Source organism: Maniola jurtina, chromosome 26 (assembly GCF_905333055.1).
Source record: "Maniola jurtina chromosome 26, ilManJurt1.1, whole genome shotgun sequence".
Taxonomy (NCBI): Eukaryota; Metazoa; Arthropoda; class Insecta; order Lepidoptera; family Nymphalidae; genus Maniola; species Maniola jurtina.
Window position 1 is genome coordinate 1,637,948 of NC_060054.1, and position 23,518 is coordinate 1,661,465.

General features: G+C 39.1%; 2 protein-coding genes across 2 annotated transcripts in view; one reads left to right on the forward strand and one right to left on the reverse strand.

Moving 5' to 3' along the window:
* LOC123878494 (Kv channel-interacting protein 1) overlaps positions 1 to 13,009 on the forward strand; it is an 83,795-nt gene extending 70,786 nt beyond the window's left edge. Inside the window, exons 5-7 of the mRNA XM_045925689.1 lie at positions 10,732 to 10,941; positions 11,997 to 12,148; positions 12,745 to 13,009. Coding sequence (XP_045781645.1) covers positions 10,732 to 10,941; positions 11,997 to 12,125 — 339 coding nt within the window. The 3' untranslated portion in view covers positions 12,126 to 12,148; positions 12,745 to 13,009. The remainder of the gene's footprint in view (positions 1 to 10,731; positions 10,942 to 11,996; positions 12,149 to 12,744) is intronic.
* A 717-nt stretch (positions 13,010 to 13,726) lies between these two features.
* The window catches only part of LOC123878489 (phenoloxidase-activating factor 2-like), a 31,405-nt gene continuing 21,613 nt past the window's right edge, over positions 13,727 to 23,518 (reverse strand). The window contains exon 11 of the transcript XR_006798832.1: positions 13,727 to 13,737. The gene's annotated coding sequence lies outside the window, so the exon portion shown is untranslated. The remainder of the gene's footprint in view (positions 13,738 to 23,518) is intronic.

Below are 23,518 nucleotides of genomic sequence, written 5' to 3' on the forward strand. Positions count from 1 at the left end.
AAAAACGACTTGGATCTGGAATTGCTTGTTTGAGCTTGGGCCTACTTGCTGTTTCGATGCAGGTGTGCACGCGTTCTTCCCCGGTCGATTCGATGACTGTTAGCTTTTCTTTGGGCCAAGATTCGGGATCTTCGAACAGGAACGCTGGACCTTTGAACCAGTCATGTTCTGGTCCGAAATCCGGAGGCACTTCTCGAGTGGCGATGTCAGCGACATTAAGTTTTGTAGGAATCCAGCGCCACTCATCAGTCTTGCTGTTTTCTTCTATCGCCGCCACCCGATGCGCGACGAACGGCTTGTATGATCTGGCACCTGTTTTCACCCATGAAAGAACCGTTTTGCTGTCGGTCCAAAAGGTCTTCGACTCGGGTACCACACGATGTTCTTCTATGACGGCGGCGGCCATGCGACTGCCCATGACGGCCGCTTGTAATTCCAGTCGTGGGATCGATGTAACTTTCAACGGAGCCACCTTCGCCTTTGCCATGACCATTGACACATGAACACGATTGTCAAGAGTGACCACCCTCCAGTATACTGCTGCTGCATAGGCGGTCTCACTGGCGTCGGTGTACGTATGTAACTGCAGAGAGATTGCATCGGTGAAGCCGGAGTAGCATCTAGGTAAAGTGACTATCTTCAAATTTTGAAGGTGTTCCTTCCACGCAGTCCATCGGGCAGCTAGATCCTCGTCGAGCTCTTGGTCCCAATCAACGTTCTTTCTCCAGGCTTCTTGCAGTATTTTCTTCGCGTTCACAGTGACTGGAGACGCAAAACCGAGTGGGTCGTATAGCGTCATTACTATCTTCAAAGCTTCTCTCTTTGTTGCAGTTTCCTTGTTGATCAGATCCGCTGGAAGCCGAGCCATCCCCAGGTTGAAGCCCAGTTGATCTGTTGACGGATTCCACATTAACCCTAGGATCTTCTCTTCCTTGGAGCCGATGTGCACGAAATTGGCCGTATCGCTGTCAGGTTCTAATTCTTGTATAACCGCTCGCGAATTCGAAATCCATTTGCGTAGGTTTAGATGTGCTTCACTATGTATTGACCGGACCTTCTTCGAAACATCGATGGCTTCTTCGACACTCTTGAAGCTATCGAGGTAATCATCCATATAATGGTTATCGGTAATGGCTTCCACCGCTCTTGGAAATTCTTCTTGATGTCGTCTTGCATTCCAATCTTTCGCGTAGATGGCAGTGCACGGCGAACTCGCAGCCCCGAAGATCAGCGACGTCATGCGGTATTCTTCAGGCGCGCCTTCACGACGATCCCCTCGCCACAGGTAGCGTATAGCATCTCGGTCTTCTTCCCTTATTTTTATCTGCATGAACATCTCTGCAATGTCGGCGGATACGGCGATCTCATGGCGGCGGAATCGCATCAGGACCCCAGGTAGGGATCTAAGGAGGTCTGGTCCTGTGAGGAGATAGTCGTTGAGCGACACTCCTCTCGTCTTGGCAGCCGCATCGTGGACGATTCTGAACTTGTCCGGCTTCGCGGGGTTCTTTACGTCGAAGTGTGGCAAATACCATGTCTTTCCTTGTGTTACTTGATTCGGAGCTCTCTCGGCATACCCCTTTTCAATTAGGGAGTTCATTTGCTCCGTGTATTTCCTTTTCAGCTCCATATTTTTATCTAATTTTTGTTCGATGTTTGTGAGCCTCTTCATAGCGCTTTCGAAGTTGTTAGGCATCACGAAATCTTCCTTTTTCCAGAGAAGCGCAGTCTCTATGCGACCCTCCTCTGTGAAGTGTGTATACTTGTTTAAAATTTCTTCTGCCCTCTTCTCGGGGTCGGAAGTTGGTCTTCTTGGATTAATCAGTAGCGAGTCTAGCGCGAAATATTCTTCTAACTTGTTGGTTAAGCTTGCATCCGCTGTCAAATTCATATACAGGACCTTGTGTCCAAGAGTGCGGGTATGAGCGCCGTGTAGCACCCACCCCAGGGGTGTGCGTGAAGCTATGGGCTGTGACTCCGGTCCCTTGGTTACCTCCTCTGCCAACAACAAATTCCAGTTGTCTTGTCCGATTAATATTCTTGGAGCGGCGGCTTTGTACATAATCTCCTTCTTGATGCTGTCAAGGTGCTTACATCCTTTGATGTCCTTTTCAGCGACGGTCTGCGGCGATAGCTTGAGCGATGGAACTGTACGGGCCTTGAAGCTGACTTTCTCGCCACGTCGGCCAGAGAGTGCGACGGTGATTCTTCGAGAGTTTGAAGCTTGTATGTTTTCTCCCATTGTCTGCACATGTAGTGGTTCCATACAGCCCCGGGCTCCTATTTTGTTCGCCACCTCTTCTTCCATCAAAGACACGGTCGATCCGTCGTCAAGGAGAGCGAACTCTTTCGCTTCTCCCGCCGGTCCAAAAACAGTGACTGGAACTATCTTCAGATATGCTTGAGGGGTGAATTTTGTCCAGGTGTTCGCCACGGTCTCTTTCTTTGTCTTCTCATTCTTGGGTCCATGCAGTAGTTTGTGGTGAGTGCCAATACAACCGTCGATGCCACACTTCACCCATCGGCAAGAGTGTCCTGGTGCGTGTGGCCGTAGACACCGAAAGCACAGCCGTGACTGCCTGGCGAGCTCCCATCGCTTATCCACGCTCGCATTCTTCATTTTGTAGCAGTCAATGCTTCGATGTCCAGTCCTGTTGCAGATCTTGCAGCTGGGTTCTGCAGCAGGCTTCTTCTTTTCTTCAACAGTGGTCGACTTCCTTTCTTCTATTTCTTCCGGATCTTCGGTTACGGTGTGTGTTCGGTGCACTATCCGCCTAGTCGCAGTGTTCTTCTCGTCCAGCGGTAGGTCGATAATGCAGCTGTCCGCTTCTTCGTCGAGGAAGTCTCTCAGTTGTACTAGTGTTGCCTTGTTCTTATTTGATGCTTGTGTTTTCCTCCACTTGCTCTTCATGCTGTTTGGTAGCTTAGCTTGAAGGTACTGCATGAGTTCCGGTGACCCGAGGTAACGTTCTTCCCCAAGTGTTTTAAAAAGTAGGACTCCTTGTCTGACTTTCCGGGCGAATTGGACGATCTCCTTTGGCTTGTCGTTGACATTAGGCAAGTCTTTCAATACGTTGAACTCCTTGAAAGCCATCTGGTCGGAGCGGCCATATGTTCGATGCAACTCTTCCACTATTTGGTCAGGATCGGCGTTTGTAGCGATCAAAACGTTCACGCAGTCCAGGGCTTCTCCTTTTAATGATTTTCTCAATCTTACGATGTTTTCAAATCGGCTGAACGATGACTTTGAATTTTCATATATCGATTTGTATGAAATCCAACCGTTCACATCGCCACTGAATTCTGGTAACTTCATAACGAATGATGTGATAGCGTAACTATCAACACGAATATCTCCCTCCTTATAGGGCTCTCTTGTAGGTGAGCGGGTTGTCTCGGTTTTTCCTGACCGTCTTGGACACCCTACTCCGAAAAACTTTTTCTTAAAATTGATAAGCTCTTCTTCCATTTCGAGCAACATCGTGAATTTCTTATCTTCAATACTTGTATCTTGTTTCTTCGATCCTTCTCCTTGAGGTTGAGAAACAGGCACTTGTTCACTGGGTGAAGCAACACTTCTTTTGGCCGGGCGGGGTTCTGCTGCTATCTGCGACGAACACACTTGTCCCCGCTTCGGCTGTAACGGTTGGTGCGACGATCCATGCTTCCTTTGACTGGCGAGGTCGTCATCTTGATTTGCCGGGCAGGGGTCCGCTGCCTTGTGCGACGAACATGCTTGTCCCTGCTTCGGCCGTTCCAGGTATGATGGTAGGCGCGACGATCCATGCTTCCTTTGGCTGGTGACGTCGTCCTCTTGAATAACCCGGTCGGTGGCGCGCGGCGACGCGGGCCTGATGTCAGCGGTGTCATGTAACCACGATTTCACATATTCTGAACGCCCGTCGTCCTCGTCGTATTCATCTTCGGATTCTGTAGCAAGCTGCCTCTTCTTTCTTGTAAGCTGCTTGAGACGATACTTCAAATCACTTATCTCATCGTCGAACTTTTGAGCCTTTTCTTTCTTAGATGTTTTCCGTGTGTAAGCGCCCTTCCTTGTTGATGTTGCCATCTCCTCTCCTCGAAGTGTGGAGTACTTCCTACGTGGTGTTCTTGTACGACGCGGCGACGACTCTTGACTTGACGAAACTGAGTGTCTGCTGTGTCTTCTAGCATGACGCGGTGACGACCTTCCTTCGGACGGAACCGGCTGTCTGCTTCTTATATGGCGCGACGACGACCTGCTTGGCGGCGCCGGCTGTTCTTGTCTTGAGATTTCTTCTCGCGACGGGACCAATGTAGGAGACGGTGACCGCGGTTGCGATCGTGGCACTGGAGAATGGCGGATGAGTCCAGAAGCTGCAAATGGTACTGCACTTCCTTCTTCGGATATGTTCGCTGCTTGTCCTTGAGACCTTGTAATCGGCATGACGAAACACTACTTGTATTCTTGATACACGATGGACGCAGAATTCGTGCCTCTTGTATTGGCACAGTACGAAAAACACAAGTAAAAAACTCGTCGAAATGACGGGTGCGACGCGTAGCGCGGGAGGACGGTGGCGGAACGAGATGCACGGGGCGAGCTACGCGGGGCGCGCGGGCTACGACGGCGGAGCGTCCTAAGCGCGGGGTGCGGCGCGGGGTGCGGCGCGCGGGGTGTGGCGCGAGGGGCGCGGCGGCGAGGCGCCGCGCGGTCGGACAGAGGTGCACGGCGCACGACTTTAATGCGCGAGGTCGCGAAACGGCGCACGATTGCTTAACGTGCGAGGTCGCGAAACGCGGGGTACGGCGCACGATTGCTTAAAGTGCGGGGTCGCGGAACGCGGGCGCGGCGATTTACTAAACGCGCGCTTTGTTACACTGACGGAATCGCTACTGGCTTATTCACGACGTGGGTGGTTGCAAAATGATATACACGTCGGCTGGCTGAAGAAGCAGTACTCGATCCGGCAGAGAAGGACCAAACGGATTTCCGCGCCTGTCCAGTACATTTACTGGACAGGCGCGGAAATCCGTTTGGTAACCGGGCGGAGCCCTGAAAAGGGCTCGCAAAAAGGAAAGATTGCGTAGGTCAGTCTCGGAAGGCTGACCCCGCAGTGGTTACCGGAACGGAGGCGCTTGGTGTCCGTTCGTACACGTTAGGTGTACCTCTCGGCTGCGCTCGCCGGGCTGGTCCGCCTTGAAAAAGGCAGATTAGATGGAAGGTGCCCGGACGAAATACTGGCCGAAGGTACCGAGGTTCAGGACTCGAGTACTGCCGGAAAATGAAACCACTGATATATCTTGAAAATCAGGACCTCCCTTGGTGGCTTGGTGGCTTCTCTTCTTGTTTTCTTGTCTTGATGTTCCTTGTTTCTTGTTTCGAAGTTAAATTGCAACCACGCTCGAGCGGCGCGCACACTGGGTTTTATGCGCCCGAGTGCTTACCTTAAAGAGAGCCGCTTTGCCACCAAGGGGGTTTGTCATGCGTTTATTTGGTAGTAGCACATTTTTACAATAAGATTATTTTTAAACTATTCAATCTGCCATACAAAAAATTATATACTTATAAATCTACTAAGCTTGTCTATCTCCTAGCATATTATTTATCTACATATTTTAATATATTTTTATTTAATTAAAACTTTAATATGCGCGCGGGCATGAGTTTCTGTAGAAAGGGAGCAGGTTGTCCCGCTCTAAACGGCTGCTTGTAGAAAGGGAGCAGGCTATCTCGCTCTAACAGCTGCTTGTAGAAAGGGAGCAGGCTGTCCTGCTCTAAGTTGCTCCTGCGTCGTTGTCCCGAACAACCCCCGACCCAAAAAGAGGGGTGTTATAAGTTTGACGTGTGTATCTGTGTATCTGTCTGTGGCATCGTAGCGCCTAAACTAATGGACCCATTTTAATTTAGTTTTTTTTGTTTGAAAGGTTGCTTGATCGAGAGTGTTCTTAGCTATAATCCAAGAAAATCGGTTCAGCCGTTTGAAAGTTATCAGCTCTTTTCTAGTTACTGTAACCTTCACTTGTCGGGGGTGTTATAAATTTTTAATTTACACTTGTAATCGGCACATATCGGTAGTATTTCATAGAGGAAAGTCGTGAAAACATTCAGTATTTTTACATCTCCAATTTTCTCTATCAAAACCAGGTAATTTATAACAATAAAAATATGTCTAAAGTGAACGTATTTTATGGTTTAGGAATTATTGGCCGGGCCACGTTTTTTTTTTATTTGAGTAGGTAACATTTTCAATAACAAGTGTAAAATAAATTTATAACACCCCCGACAAGTGAATAAGTTACAGTAACTAGAAAAGAGCTGATAACTTTCAAACGGCTGAACCGATTTTCTTGAATCATAGCTAAGAACACTCGATCAACCTTTCAAACAAAAAAAAACTAGATTAAAATCGGTTCATTAGTTTAGGAGCTACGATACCACAGACAGATACACAGACACACACGTCAAACTTATAACACCCCCTTTTTGGGTCAGGGGTTACAAAATAAACAGTTACAGGGGCAACTGACCAAATAATATTTATAAGATTTTAGATGTTCTGAAATCTATATAAGTACTAATAAATAAAATTGGAGTGTCTGTCTGTAATTTCGAAATAACTACCGCATATTAAGGTCATATGGTTATTTGAACGATACTATAACTGAATCACACGTTTTTAAAATTTTTGTCTGTCTGTCTGTCTGTCTGTCTGTCTGTCTGTCTGTTTGAAAAGGCTAATCTTGGGAACGGCTGAACCGATTTTGACGGGATTTTCACAGACAAGTAGAAAATTGACCAGGGAGTAACATAGGCTACTTTTTTAACCGACTTTCAAAAAGGGAGTTATGTTTTTCTACCTATGTACACCGAAATCTCCGAGTTTTCTGAACCGATTTGCGTCATTTCTTTTTTAATCGATGGAGGAACTTTGCGACATTCTTTCATAAAAAATTTGGAGTCCAACTCCTCAATCCTGATGCTGCAGGAGATCTGACCAATCCACGCGGGCGAAGCTGCGGGCATCAGCTAGTTTGAAATAAAAAGTTAATAAATTAAAAATATATATATATATTCACGCTTTATTCACGTTACATAAGTCCGGAGCTTCTGAAACGGATAAGGAAGGGTTACCAGGTCAACACAATAACAAACAAGTGCGTAGCAAATGGCAGATAATTCAGTCTGGCTGACTTTTAGTGTCTTGAAAGTTTGCCATCCCATGGCGCCGAGTATATCGCGCGATGTGTGATAAAAGTTTCGATCAGTGCATTATTAGAGTTCCGTAATAAAACATGAAACCCATTTCAGAACAAGAGGAAGTTTCATCAAGTTGGCTCTTCTTACGCGCTTCTCCATACAAACGTATTATGCCTATCATTCTATTGTTTTGTAGTAATAGATATATAATTAAGTCATATATAGATTTATCTCTCCTTTACGTATGCCCTAAAATAATAAATTTATATTTTAAAAAAATATTTATTTATTTAAAAAAAAGATAATACCTTCATAAGAACAAGTGTAAATTAAAAATTTATAACACCCCCGACAAGTGAAGGTTACAGTAACTAGAAAAGAGCTGATAACTTTCAAACGGCTGAACCGATGTTCTTGAATCATAGCTAAGAACACTCTCGATCAAGCCACCTTTCAAACAAAAAAGACTAAATTCCGTTCATTAGTTTAGGAGCACGGAGACAGATACACACGTCAAACTTATAACACCCCTCTTTTTGGGTCGGGGTTTAAAAAAAAAAGTTTTTTTTTTTTTCGGAGACCACCCAGTATGAGTTTCGACGATCTCAAACGAGATGTTTAACTCTATCAATAAGCTAATAACATTTTTATGCAACCGCAAGCAGTTAAATTGTATTGAACTAGATTTGTGTCATCAGTTTAGGAGCTACGGTGCCACAGACAGATACACACGTCAAACTTATAACACCCCTCTTTTTGGGTCGGGGTTTAAAAAAAAAAAGTTTTTTTTTTTTCGGAGACCACCCAGTATGAGTTTCGACGATCTCAAACGAGATGTTTAGCTCTATCAATAAGCTAATAACATTTTTATGCAACCGCAAGCAGTTAAATTGTATTGAACTAGATTTGTGTCATCAGTTTAGGAGCTACGGTGCCACAGACAGATACACACGTCAAACTTATAACACCCCTCTTTTTGGGTCGGGGTTTAAAAAAAAAAAGTTTTTTTTTTTCGGAGACCACCCAGTATGAGTTTCGACGATCTCAAACGAGATGTTTAACTCTATCAATAAGCTAATAACATTTTTATGCAACCGCAAGCAGTTAAATTGTATTGAACTAGATTTGTGTCATAAAAATCGTGAAGCTTGTATATTTTGTGGTGTGCGTAAAATATTTATATCTACCTAGGTATGTTTTCTGAAATCTGAGGTTAAGCCATAAAATCGCTGTCTTTTTGATATTTATTCAGATACAAGATAGCCCTTGAATGCAATCTCACCTGGTGGTAAGTGATGATACAGTCATAGGAAGCGGGCTAATATGGAAGGGGTATCATGGCACTTTTTACTAAACCCATTTAACCCTTATATTATAAGTAGTGTACATACTAAACCCTTTGGTTTTTACATGGCATCGACTTCATACATACATTACACGTGTAGAAAAAAAAAATATTTTTTACTTTTTAGTGTTTTTTTTTTTTTAAATATTTCACAATTTTTAGTGGCCCACTTTACTATAAAACCCAGTTAAAGCCCAGTTAAAACCCTACTGTTTACTAAGCTATTACACTGATCGCGAGCAATTTACACTTACCCATTGAGGAGTTAACTGTTCTCCATCTCCGAAGATATTCATCAGATCTTCACCAAATTTATATGGGACCATACACAGTAGGTATACCCTTTAAATTTTCCTAAACGGTTCAGAGGTCTTTAAGTAATCGGAGAACATACAGTAAAAAAAATAGATTCCGACGAATTGAGAACCCCTCTTTTTTTGAAGTCGGTTAAAAATAGGTACGTAACGACATGTCAGCTGAATACCAATTACACTTAGACAACCAACAGACACTATTACCCTGTTGGAAACGCGCCAAGCATTTCACAAATTCCCAGATTTGTGCCGTCAGGTTGTTTTGTATTGGTACTACGTTAAATTATGTGCCAAGTCGTTGAGACTAAAGGGTCTGCTGTGAGAGCTTATATCCCGGGGACGGACATAGACTACTTTTTATCCCGGAAAATCAAAGAGTTCCCACGGGATCCCTAAAGACCCATACGCTCAACCGATTTATATGGGTACCGAGGTAGCTTGCGTGCATGTTATTGACATAGACAACTTTTTATCCCGGAAACCAAACAGTTCCCACGGGATCTTCAAAAACCTACATCCACGCGGAAGTCGCGGGTATCCTCTAGTACCAAATAAGACAACTAACAGACAGACACTATTACCCTGTTGGAAACGCGCCAAGCATTTCCCAAATTCCCAGATTTGCGCCGTCAGGTTGTTTTGTAATGGTACTACGTTAAATTCTCTGCCAAGTCGTTGAGGCTAAAGGGTCTGCTGTGAGAGCTTATATCCCGAGGACGGACATAGACTAATTTTATCCCGGAAAATCAAAGAGTTCCCACGGGATCCCTAAAGACCCATACGCTCAACCGATTTATATGGGTACCGAGGTAGCTTGCGTGCATGTTATTGACATAGACAACTTTTTATCCCGGAAAACCAAACAGTTCCCACGGGATCTTCAAAAACCTACATCACGCGGACGAAGTCGCGGGCATCCTCTAGTACTAAATAAGACAACTAACAGACAGACACTACCCTGTTGGAAACGCGCCAAGCATTTCCCAAATTCCCAGATTTGTGCCGTCAGGTTGTTTTGTATTGGTACTACGTTAAATTATGTGCCAAATCGTTGAGACTAAAGGGTCTGCTGTATGTGATGGGACCAAATTGGATTATTTATTTTTACTAGTGGAAGTTTCAGACCAGTGGAGGTTTTCGGCGTTAGGTTGCGCTTTTCTGCAAAATTCAAAATATTTTTATTCAATTAGACTTTTACAAGTTCTTTTGAATCGTCAAAAGCATCTACCACTGGTTCGGAAAGCCTTTCCTACCGAGAAGAACCAGCAAGAAACTTGGCGGTTGCTCTTTTCAAAGATTTGAGATACAATATTATGCCATGTATAAAAGCAATTGAAGTCCCGCGCATTGCTGTAGCAGTGTAGCGAGCTGCAGGTCAAATCAACGCTCTTTTATCATTTACATAATCTTCGATAGTATAATATGCTTTTCTCAGGAGCATAATATTTTTAACAGATTTTTGAACCTGTGTAAAGGCAAGTCCAAAATTGGCTGAGGAATTTTGTTATAAAAGATTATACCCATCCCCACAAGTGACTTTTGGACCTTCCTGAGGCGGAGCTACTTTTTATCCAGAAAAATCAAAGAGTTCCCACGGGATTCTTAAAGGTCCATCCGTCCGATTCCGATCCGATTTATGTGAAATTTGGTACAGAGATAGCTTGCATCCCGGAAATTAACATAGGCAGCTTTATATCCCAGAAAATCGAAGAGTTCCCACTGGATTTTACAAAACCAAATCCACGCAGTCATATAGTACCTAGTAAAATGAATAAACACCTAAAACTTTTCTATTATAAGAAGCAGAAAATTGACGGGCAACGGGGTCTCAAAATAATAAACGCTTTTGAAGTTTTTATACATTTTAATTGGATACATATAATTCTTTCCAGGAGTTACTAGTTACCCTGTCGACCTTACTCCGTGGGTCGGTGTACGAGCGACTGCGCTGGGCGTTCCGCCTTTATGACGTTGATGGTGATGGTGCCATCACCAGGCAGGAGTTGGCTGAGGTGGTGGTGGCAGTTCACGAGCTGCTGGGAAGACGCGCGCCTCCAGGGTCACCTGCCTCCAGGGTTGACGATGCCAAGGCTAACGAACAGGTGAGAGCATCATAACCGAGTGATGTGATAGTGACGGTGCCATCACCAGGCAGGAGTTGGCTGAGGTGGTGGTAGCAGTTCACGAGCTGCTGGGTAGACGCGCGCCTCCAGGGTCACCTGCCTCCAGGGTTGACGATGCCAAGGCTAACGAACAGGTGAGAGCATCATAACCGAGTGATGTGATAGTGACGGTGCCATCACCAGACAGGAGTTGGCTGAGGTGGTGGTAGCAGTTCACGAGCTGCTGGGAAGACGCGCGCCTCCAGGGTCACCTGCCTCCAGGGTTGACGATGCTAAAGCTAACGAACAGGTGAGAGCATCCTCACCTAGTGATTATGGTGACGGTGTCATCACCAGACAGGAGTTGGCTGAGGTGGTGGTAGCAGTTCACGAGCTGCTGGAAAGACGCGCGCCTCCAGGGTCACCTGCCTCCAGGGTTGACGATGCTAAAGCTAACGAACAGGTGAGAGCATCCTCACCTAGTGATTATGGTGACGGTGTCATCACCAGACAGGAGTTGGCTGAGGTGGTGGTAGCAGTTCACGAGCTGCTGGGTAGACGCACACCTCCAGGGTTACCTGCCTCCAGGGTTGACGATGCTAAGGCTAACGAACAGGTGAGAGCACCATAACCTAGTGATGATGGTGGTGGTACCATCACCAGACAGGAGTGTGCTGAGGATATGATAGCAGATCCAGACTTGCTAGGTAGATACACGTTTTCCTAGTTCCAGTATGTAATAGACCAGTCCCCAGACCAACTTCACCATAAAAATGAGACTTGACCTGACAGCCCTGAAATGCTGAATCTCATGTATCATCTGATAGATTCTGTTAAATTAATTAAATACGCTCCACGCTAACTGATTACTTAAATAGTGAACGCTCCACGCTTGCCTTTTGAAAGCATCCCTTCTCTAAAATTTTCGAAAATATTTCAGCTCGCTGCGCTTCCTTAATCATGTTTTTTCCTATGAGATTGAAGAAAACAGGTTTTGCCAAGTTGTCATTCCTGTCAGAGGCTAATAAAATATCATATTATTGGAACTATTCCAGGTGGACCGCGTGTTCAGGAAGCTGGACCTGAACCAGGACGGCGTGATCACGATCGAGGAGTTCCTGGAGTCGTGCCTCAAGGACGACGTGATCACGCGCTCGCTGCAGATGTTCGACACAGTGCTATGACGGCAGACTGACGTGGACTCCAGGTCAGGAAGGTCAAGAATTTAAAAATTGGTTCTGTTTATTATGTAGATGTTCTTTCCACGATGACCGCTCAGACTTGGTTGTAGTAGTGAATGTACCGTAAACTGAGCGTCACGTACATCTATCTACACATATAATAAAATTGTAGAAAAGTGGTGTCTGTACAATGGAAATATATAAAAAAAAAGTAGCAGGGGTTGTTATTATATCGATGCCGAACCCGAAATTGTCGCAAACTGTTTTTTCTGTTTTTTCTGTTCAAACTGTTCAAACAAATTGAACAAACTGCCATTGTCGCAACTAGAATGCCATAAGCCTACTTTGCCGTATTAGTTTACAAATTGCGAAAAACCAAATTAAATTAGAATTTCGCGGGCAGGCCCGTCGCTTGCCCGTACATATTTTCTTGTGATGTACCCACAATTCCACGGTTTTAGGGTTTTTTTTCTTTGCTTGTGCTATTAAGACATTGCTCTACCTGTCAACCATAATTCTTTAGTCTCATGCCCCTTAAAAAATGTTATTTCTTGTACGAAGTTACGGTACCCTTCATGAACGAGTTCGAATTGCAATTGACTGGTTTTTTTTTAAATTCCAGGGTCGTAATAAAGCGCACATACCACCACGCATGCCACTGCCACGGCCTTTACAATATGGCGGCGGCGTGGCTCTCGCGCGCCAACCTCGCGCGCTGCGCCGCAGCCGTAGACAACCTCTACCGGCGAGTGCTCAAGCCGAGGATCAGGAGCGTACTGTTTTTCCATTTCTAGACTTTTTTTAATTAATTGTTAGCGTGCCCCACAGCCCGATTGGAAATGTAAAAAGAAATCGTTTTACAGAATAAACAGTTTTTTTTTGTTTGATTTTATTGACTTTTTATTATTTTCCTTTTTTATTTTTGACGTGACAACGTCTTATTATTCGATAGAGCCGGCTGCACCCACGAAAAAACATGACTCATGCGGCGTTACCTCGCTCTGAGGCGTTCCATGTAAGGCTTGAAGTGCAAGCGAGAGCGCGGAACGAGCGACAAAGAAGCACAATCGGCCTTTGTTGTCACGTTCAACTATCGTCAGTAAACCGACTTTACAGACAACCAATTTTTTCATTTTTTTTAAAGCCTTTTTTTAATTTATTGAAGTACAGTTTTTTTTTATTATACTTGATTATCGGGTACAATATAATTACTTTAAAAAATCAATAATTATATTAGGATTTAAATTATTAATATGTAATATTATGAAATATTTGTTTTTCTATATTTCCAATAAGGCTATGGATTTTTCGAGGGGTGTTTCCATTTGAAGTATTTTAGGGAATTTTAGATAAATTCGAGTGCAGAAGTCAAATAACAGCTGTGAGGTATCAAAAATAATGTTTTTAAACAATTTAAGTATTTTGAATTACTTATTTTTATTAAAAATATTATAATATATATTTATATTGAAAATGCTGAATTTGTAAATTGTTAAGTCTTACTTAACAGGGCTCTCTCCGTCACTCGCTTCATACAATCGTAGTTCCAATTTCATTTGAATATTAAGCAACCAAAGCCCATAAAATTTTGCAGACATATTCTAGAAACTAATATCTGTCTGTGGTGTTTTAGATTTTTCTAAAAATATGTAGTTTTAAATTACAGGCGCTCAAAGATTTGTATGTGAATTTTTAAGACCGCGTAACTTTGAAACCAAATATTTTAATAGAAATCTGGAAAACCACAGACAAGATATTAGTTTCTAGAATATGTCTGCAAAATTTCATGGACTTTGGTTGCTTAATATTCAAATGAAATTGGAACTACGTTTGTATGAAGCGAGTGACGGAGAGACCCCTCTTAACCTACTGACGCAGTCAACATAACACAAAAATTAAACAAGTTTAACTGACTTTTTGTGGATTACATGGGAAAAAATCGGTTTTTTTTTTTAAATTATTTTATTAGGTGCGAAGTAATTTTCTTTTTTTTTCTTTTGTACTTCTGCACTCGTTTTTATTCGACGGATCATTTTTAGACATTTCTAAAGTTTAATAAATATTATTATTATGATTGGGAAGCGTTGAAACGCCATAGCGAAATCGGTGAAAGAAAATAAAATTCAGGTAGATCGTCATATAGTTGGGAATGTTCGTTAATACAGAGTAATAAAATCTAAAACCCCTATTCAAATGCTCATAGACATCTCCTTCTAACTTCACTCATACTCATAAGTTGGACTGATGCTCTGTTTCACAATGGCCGCTAAGCCTTGGTTGGTGCATGATGGTCTGCCCGCGAAATTCAAATTTAATTTGGTTTTTCGCAATTTGTAAACTAATACGACAAAGTAGGCTTATGGCATTCTAATTGCGCCAATGGCAGTATCATCTCCACAGGTTTATATAAAAATCTTTACTTGAAAAGGTCCAGTTTAAGAAATTAGTTATAGTATCGACTAATTTGTGAATAACTCACGTCAAACTCATTATTTTGACTAATTTCTTAAACCGAACACTTTCAAGTAAAGATTTTTATGTAAACCCGTGAAGATGATACTGCCATTTGCGGAATTAGAATACCATAACTATATACCATACCTACTTTATCGTATTAGTTTACAAATTGCGAAAAACCAAATTAAATTTGAATTTCGCGGGCAGACCCGTGTCATGTACCTTGGCGCATTTGTGTGCATAACGTAAACTGTGTTTGGTCGCCACTAAGCCCCACGCACACTATAACAGCGATGTATAGATACGTTCTGTGTACTCACACAAACATAGCCAAACGGTCTTTATGAAAATAGAATATGTAGGACTTCGTCTGTGTTGGTGTTGGCTGGCGGGCGTGCTCTGCCTTTTTGGAGTGTTTTTTTTTTTGTTAAAACTGACTGGAAAGCGCTCTAAGGGGGTGCCGTGCGTGTGTCGGCGAGCGCCGGCACAGACGGGGTCCATACTTGTATAGTTTCCATAACTTGTTACAAATAACTACAAACTTGACATTGGCTAATCTTTGTAAAGCCAGACGGGAGAGAAAAAAAAATAGAATATGTATCTGTAACCGAACAAAGATGTGACTGAAGTTAGTTAGCAGGGGACGCAAAATCTTATTTGTTAGCATGAAGAGACGCAACACCTCATCTTAGCATTTGAACAGGGTGTAGAGCTGCGCTATCAATGGCCAATAGTGATTACGTACGCAAACTTCAGTTAAAACTTACTTTACATATGTATTTAGTTTTTTATCTACCTACTTAACTAAAATTTGCGTAAAAAAACACCTTTGGGTATCCTACTAGATCAGTTTCGGTTTCGGTTATATGTTGTTTGTTTGTTAAAGTTAAGTTCGCGTAAAAATTACTTTACGTACCTATGAATTTAGTTTTATCTACCTACCTAACTAAAATTTGCGTAAAAAAAGCACCTTTGGGTATCCTACTAGATCCGTTTCGGTAATATTTTGTTCGTATATTAAAGTCAAATTCGCGTAAAAATTACCTTAGTAAAATTTTTTTGGGATGGTATATTTTGTTCTACTGAATTTTTAATTTTTATTCCGCTAGAGCTGGCTCTAAAACACCTCAATGACGAATTTTATTTGATAACAGAACTATGTAAACTCGCACTAGACACGTTTAACCCGACTGCGGCAAAGCCAAAACGAAGGGTTATGATTTAGCAGTCTATGTATGTATGTATGTTTGTATCCAGATTCTGTGTGTTCCACCGTTGTGCCAAACTACTGGGCCGATTTTGATGAATGAGGTGTCAATTGATTCGTTATAAAGGTCCGGGTCACATAGGCTATATTTTATACGAAAAAAATTGACCTAACGGATGTTACATCAAAAAATTAGTGGAGGTCTCCAAAAAATTTTTTTGCTATTGTATCGAGTGGGATGTCAAATGAAAGAGGAGAAAATTCTGAGGTCGTGAATATAATTGTACAACAACATAAAAATATACCAAGCGACAGAAAAACAATTTTACTCTAATATTTCAGCGTTTAAGGGATGTGAGACGGGCCTGCCCGCGAAATTCAAATTTAATTTGGTTTTTCGCAATTTGTGAACTAATACGACAACGTATGCTTATGGTATTTTAATTGCGACAATGGCAGTATCATCCTCACAGGCTTATATAAAAATCTCTAGTTGAAAGGGTCCAGTTTAAGAAATTATTTCTAGTATCGACTTTTCTCACAAATTAGTCGATACTAGAACTAACTTTTCGCTTCCACCTTAAGACGATCGCAGTTGGGTTTTAGTTTTCAATTTTTTTCTTGTTCTAGAAAAAAATGTATTTACGGCTATTGAAAGCGCAGTTTATCGTTTCTTAGAATGTATGTATATTAATGATTGCTGTAGATAGTGATTATTATTAATAATTCTAGACCCCAGAAATTAAAGTTGTTTTACCTGTAGAGATGTTTAGGCATAGTGTTAATAGGTTTTGTTGAGTTTAACACTTGTTGGTTTTTAGGAGATTTTTTTTAAAAAACACGCAATGCGTCATAGATAATAGACAATGTAGTTCGTTTTTTTTTTTTTAAATTAGGCAACATGCTTTAAAAATTGAAACGACAAGGAGGATAATCCGGAATAATTAAAAAATAAATTATTTAACCTGACAAATAGTTATGCATTATTATTCGATATTAAATAAAAAAAATGGTTTGAATAATATATTGTTTTAAATATTCATATTCATTTATAAGACCAAAATAACAGGGTACAAGTCCTCTTCTGTATGTAACTGGAAAAATGCTTACCTACCTATTTTACAAAAAGAAAAATATACCTACTTATTAGTATTTGAATACGCTTAATGACTACCATATTTTTTGAATACAAATTCTTTTTGCCTTCATACTAAGTATTCATCTATTTTCTATCCACAAATAGTACAAGAGCCCCGAAATAAATCGCAGGGACTAACCACCCTTCAATTTATTCCATTGGCTCTTACACTATTGATATGTACCTAATACATTTTTTGTATAAAAATCTATTTTATTTTTAAAAAAAAGAGCTTGATAATTTAATGCCATGCAACAAAATTGTACCTAACTTTTTATTGTTACTTTTTAAACCTATAAATTTCTAAATTTCTAAAAACCGAACAGGAGCTTATTTTTTAATATTTCTTATTTTGTAATAATTACATACATACGTTTAATGTTAATTAAATATTTAATACATAATATTAATAAGAAAATGAATATAAATAAAAATCATCAAAATACTGGCAACCGATGTTTCTTAGCTTTTTCTTCAGCTGTATCTGTGTCTGTGGTCAATATTATAGTCCATGGTAAAATTGAACGCTCCATAGTCTATTAACCAATAAAGCTAACCATACACGATTCGACATCAAAGTGCGACAAATTTAATTTATTTCATTTCTTGTATTGCATAATAATGAGTTATTATTTAATATTAGTGAAATTACTTTATTTTCCAGCTTTTTTTAACTGTTGCATACACACGTCGTACAACGTTTGGTAACAATAACTCCGTACATAAGTATTTTGAGTATAACGCGACTAAACTAAGAAAGGGGGCATTTCACGTCAAGCGGACAACCAAAAAAAAGTGAGGTCGTGAATTTTGTTTATACTCTGGTCAGTTACACTTCTAGTAGACGTGGATATATACACACTATGTTTTTTTCGTATGATGCATTATTGCTGAGTTATGAGCTTTTAAAAATTTACTAAGAATGAAGTCCGTTATTTTTGGATGCTTATTATTTGTAACAATTCATTTGTAAAAAAAAGTAAAAAGCATTGTTTATTATAGTTAAAAAGTTGAATTTTTTATTTTTTTTATCGAATTCTAAATTTAAATTTTTTAACGTATAGTAAACCGGAAGTGAACATTTTAAATCGATATTTGAGTAACTTGGCCAGAATAAAAATATTTTTTTTTTACCGTGAATTAAAGCTTACATGTACTTATTTTTCACCAAAAAAAATTGTAACGTGGTGTCTAATAGTTTAGGACTTAGAGCATATAGAATACATAGATATAAGTATGAGCACTTTCTAAGCAGTCGGGTTTATGCACTAACATGCTAAAATACTACGCTATGAATAATTTATTCATTCATTCTAACATGAAATATACAAAAATAAAAGATTTTTTAAATAAAATATAATCTATACTAATAAATAAAAATGGAATGTCTGTCTGTAATTTCGAAATAACTACCACATATTAAGCTCATAATTGGTTATTTAAACGATACCATAACTGAATCACAAGTTTTTAAAATTTTTGTCTGTCTGTTCGTCTGTCTGTTTGAACGGGCTAATCTTCGGAACGGCTGAACCGATTCTAACGGATTTTCACAGACAAGTAGAGGATTGGCCAGGGAGTAACATAGGCTACTTTTTAACCGACTTTCAAAAATGGAGGAGTTGTGTTTTTACCTATGTACATCGATATCTCCGAGATTTCTGAACCGATTTGCGTAATTTGTTTTAATCGATAAAGGAACTTTGCGACATTGTTCCATAAAAAATTTGGATTTCAACTCCTCAATCCTGATGCTGCAGGGGACCCGATCACTAAAGCTGGTGGGATTTGGAAACTGTCGGTTATAAATTGATATGGAAGGTATCTATAACAGGTAAACTTTTTGGCTTTGACCTCGGGGACCCAACTCCTCAACCCTGATGCTGTAAGGAATTGCATTCCTAAATACTGGTGATCCCTCGGGATTTTTAAAGGATCATCCGTTTAAATGTTTTTACGTGGTAGAGAAACACGTTGTATCCCGGGGATGGGCTATTACGGATAGACCACTTTTGTCCTGGGAAATCAAAAGTTCCCACAAGATTTGTTCGCCCTGACTAAGCAACCAATCAACTTGATTTTTAGCATAAAGATACTTGAAAGGACGCAGAGTAACATAGGCTACTTTTTATCCCGGCAAGTCAGAGTTCCCACGGGATTTTTAAAAATCTAAATCCACGCGGGCGAAGTCGCGGGCATCAGCTAGTCTATACTAATAAATAAAATTGGAGTGTCTGTCTGTAATATCGAAATAACTACCGCATATTAAGGTCATATGGTTATTTGAACGATACTATAACTGAATCACACGTTTTTAAATTTTTTGTCTGTCTGTCTGTTTGAAAAGGCTAATCTTCGGAGCGGCTGAACCGATTTTGACGGGATTTTCACAGACAAGTAGAAAATTGACCAGGGAGTAACATAGGCTCCTTTTTTAACCGACTTTCAAAAAGGGAGTTGTGTTTTTCTACCTATGTACACCGAAATCTCCGAGATTTCTGAACCGACTTGCGTCATTTCTTTTTTAATCGATAGAGGAACTTTGCGACATTGTTTCATAAAAAATTTGGATTCTAACTCCTCAATCCTGATGCTGTAGGGGATCTGACCAATCCACGCGGGCGAAGCTGCGGGCATCAGCTAGTTACAAAATAAAACACTCCATTTTAATTAATACTGTTTCAATCTCAATTAATAAAACCACTCTAAGTCCTAAACTATTAGACATCACGTTACAATTTTTTTTGGTGAAGAATAAGTACATGTAAGCTTTATTTCACGGTAAAAAAAGTTTATTTTTATTTTGGCCAAGTTACTCAAATATCGATTTGAAATGTTCACTTCCGGTTTACTATACGTTAAAAAATTTAAGTTTAGAATTCGATACAAAAAATAAAAATTTCAACTTTTTAACTATAATAAACAATGCTTTTTAGTTTTTTTTACAAATGAATTGTTACAAATAATAAGCATCCAAAAATAACGGACTTCATTCTTAGTAAATTTTTAAAAGCTCATAACTCAGCAATAAAGCATCATACGAAAAAAACATAGTGTGTATATATCCACGTCTACTAGAAGTATAACTGACCAGAGTATAAACAAAATTCACGACCTCACTTTTTTTTAGTTGTCCGCTTGACGTGAAATGCCCCAAAGGGAGATCGTCCGTGATATTATAACGTCCTAGCTAATACAAATACAAATGCTTTTAAATTCAGTGTCTTTATAATTGATTTTGTCCTTCAAAAATTTGAAAATTTGACTTACAAAATTATGTAAGTATGTAGTAAAATATATCAAAAATGTATAAATTCAAAATATTTCGAGCTAAAACATCTACAGCAGAAACAATTTCCCTTTGATAGTTTAGACGCGTTAGTCTACATTACGAAAAATTAAATTAAGGCTAGTACGGTACGTGCTCAGTTTTAATTTCATCATCGATTAAATAATTTTTTAAACTATTCGATATTCAAAATACATTAATGATGTTCTACAGATTAATTACAAATTCCGTTAAAAATAACTATTCTATATATTTGTTAATATGAAGATTAAAAATCATAAACTGTTCCAATATAACATTGGTTGAATCTAATAAAAGCAATTCTAATCTTCATATCATATAGTTAATTATTATAATAATATAATAATATAATAATTAATTATTAATTAATTAATTAATTAATTATAATAATATAATAATTAATTATTAATTAATTAATTAATTAATTATAATAATATAATAATTAATTATTATTAATGTTTATTACTAACTAATTTATGAAATTAATGTTTAACATAATTCATGTGTTAAAAGTGTAAAAATAAAACCGGTTAAAGAACTTTATTTTTGTAATCATACTTTGCAAAAAAAAAATACTAACTAGGGCCTTACTGACCGAGGAAGTCCATGTTTTTCATTTCTGAAAATGTGAATGGCAACAACATGACGTTTATGACCTATTCAAGTAGACAAAGCATACACCAATGGTATGTCCTTTGCATGGCTTACGCATGCAAAGGACATACCATTGGTGTCCGACTAAACTAAGCGTTATAAAAATGTAAGTATGGCACCAATTGAGCTCTCGCGTCAGATCTACGAGTATACAGATTACAGCCGATGCCAAACAAAGAGTCTAGGCCATTATAGTATCAATAATTTATATCCTGCAACTGCCCAGCAGTTGTTATGTTTTTAATATTTTAAAATTATTGACATTTTTAAGCTTTTCTAGTTAATAAGTATTCTAATTTAAATATTTTGTCACTCTAGTTCAGTTTACCTAAACTTACAGTTTACTTAAAACTAAACTTTGAAGTAAAACGCATCGTCTAAAGCTAAAGTTGAAACAAGCAGGTACTCGAATGCTTTGCAATAGTTTTTTATTTATTTATATATATTTATATTATATATATATATATATATATATATATATATATATATATATATATATATATATAAGATTTTAGTGAAAAAGCCAGGCTTAGTGTGACACAATATTTAAAGGTTCTATCTTATGAATTATTGTATCTAGATAATAATTATATTCGATTGACTGTTTAATATTTACGTAAATTACTTAATTAGAAAGTAAAACCTGTAAATTATAATTTAAACTTAGTTTAAAAAATCGAATACCTACCATTGTACCAAAATAACTTTTACTTATTTAGTTTATTTTACATCAGAAATTAAATAATAGACTTTATTCTAACTACAATAGATACCTACTCTGTACCTACTATTTTTATTTATTTCTTCAGAAGTTTATGTAAGTTAAATAAAAGTTTTATCAATATGTCTATTGTTACAATAGTATAATTTTATCAATTTGTCACAAAGTTCTAGTTCGGAGTTCATGTCTTTGTCAACCTTTGTGACATGAGGAAGAAAAAATTTAGTAAAATAAACACAATTTGAATCTATCTGGGCCCAATATTGGCTCTATAACATTGAAATTCCATAAACTCGTAGGCATAACTGCAATTTGGGATGGTTAACTCCACCGGTAAACTCAACTGCTCTTGGATAAAAATATGGCAGTTCAATACAGCCAGCTTTTTGGAAAAACTATGCTATGAATTAAAGTTTTCAACAAACACCATTCTTATCTAAATTTTATTTATTTATTATTTACTTCACTAGCTCAAAAAAGGTGCCTATGCTGTCTAAAACCAGTGAGCAAAAGTTGTTTTTGCTCACTCAGTGAGAAAAGAGAGTTGTCTCAAGAAAAGGTCAACACTTTTTCTCACGAAGTGAACAAAAATGACTTTTGCCCACTTGTTTTAGACAGCAAAGGTGCCCTTTTTGAACAACTAGTGAGATAAAAAGTTGTATGTATCACATGATACCAAAGTTTTTATTTCTTGTACCTTTGAATCCCCCACTACACTCGGGATTCTAACTAACCCATAAATCGCTACTATTACATTCTATAATAGAATCCTTCGCCCGCTTGTGTTTCGAACTAGGCACTTGCAAGAAAAATGAACTTTGCTATCTTGTTGAACAAATAACTATTTTATAACATCACCAAATAGTCTAGACCCTGATTCTTTATCTCTGTTAATAAGATTGAATCTACTTGTAACTGACGGCAAATTCGACTGCTCTTTTATAATAAAGAGGTGTCACAATTGACATCACAAGTAAGTATTTTTTCTTCATCATGTGACTGGGTAAAAGCGTGTGTGGGATCCTTAAGACGTTATTGTGTAATGTGTAATAAATTACTGTAAATATTTGTCGCTGTGTCAATACGTCCACGTTACAACTGATAGTAAACCAGTTCTTCATGTTTCTTTGTGTTTTCTTGCTTTCCTTTTCACTGTGAATAGCAAAATCTGGTCAAGTGTGAGTCAGACTCGCAAACAAAGGGTTCTGTACCAACATGTTTGTAACATTTGATCGAGAGTAATACTAGAAAAAAAATCAACTAAATTTTTTAACCCCCGACCCAAAAAGAGGGGTGTTATAAGTTTGACGTGTGTATCTATGTATCTGTCTGTGGCATCGTAGCTCCTAAACTAATGAACCAATTTTAATTTAGTTTGTTTTTGTTAGAAAGGTGGCTTGATCGGGAGTGTTCTTAGCTATAATTCAACAAAATCAGTTCAGTCGTATGAAAGTAATCAGCTCTTTTCTAGTTACTGTAACCTTTACTTGTTGGGGGTGTTATAAATTTTTAATTTGCACTTGTACAAGTACTTTTGAATCGTCAAGAGCATCTACCAGATATAGAGGTAGGTACTTATATATTGCATTAATTAAATCATGCCTTTAGAATCACAGAATAGTCAGGTACTTTTTATCGTATTGGAATACAAAATTTTAGAATCATAAATGTAAATAACGTAGTGAAATCGTTTGGAGTTTGCTGGTACGGTGGTGGTTAGGGTATTAATTAAGGCTGAAACCTCCAACCCACCCACCTGAGACAATTTAGACTGCCGGGAATCGAACCCAAACCATTAAGAGACCACAGCGTTCACCTCGGCGCCAAGGACGTAGTCAGTTATATATTCTTCTAGCTGGCTTCACGGAAGACCAGCGCTGGGCCTGCGTTTCCGATACAGGTGCAGCAA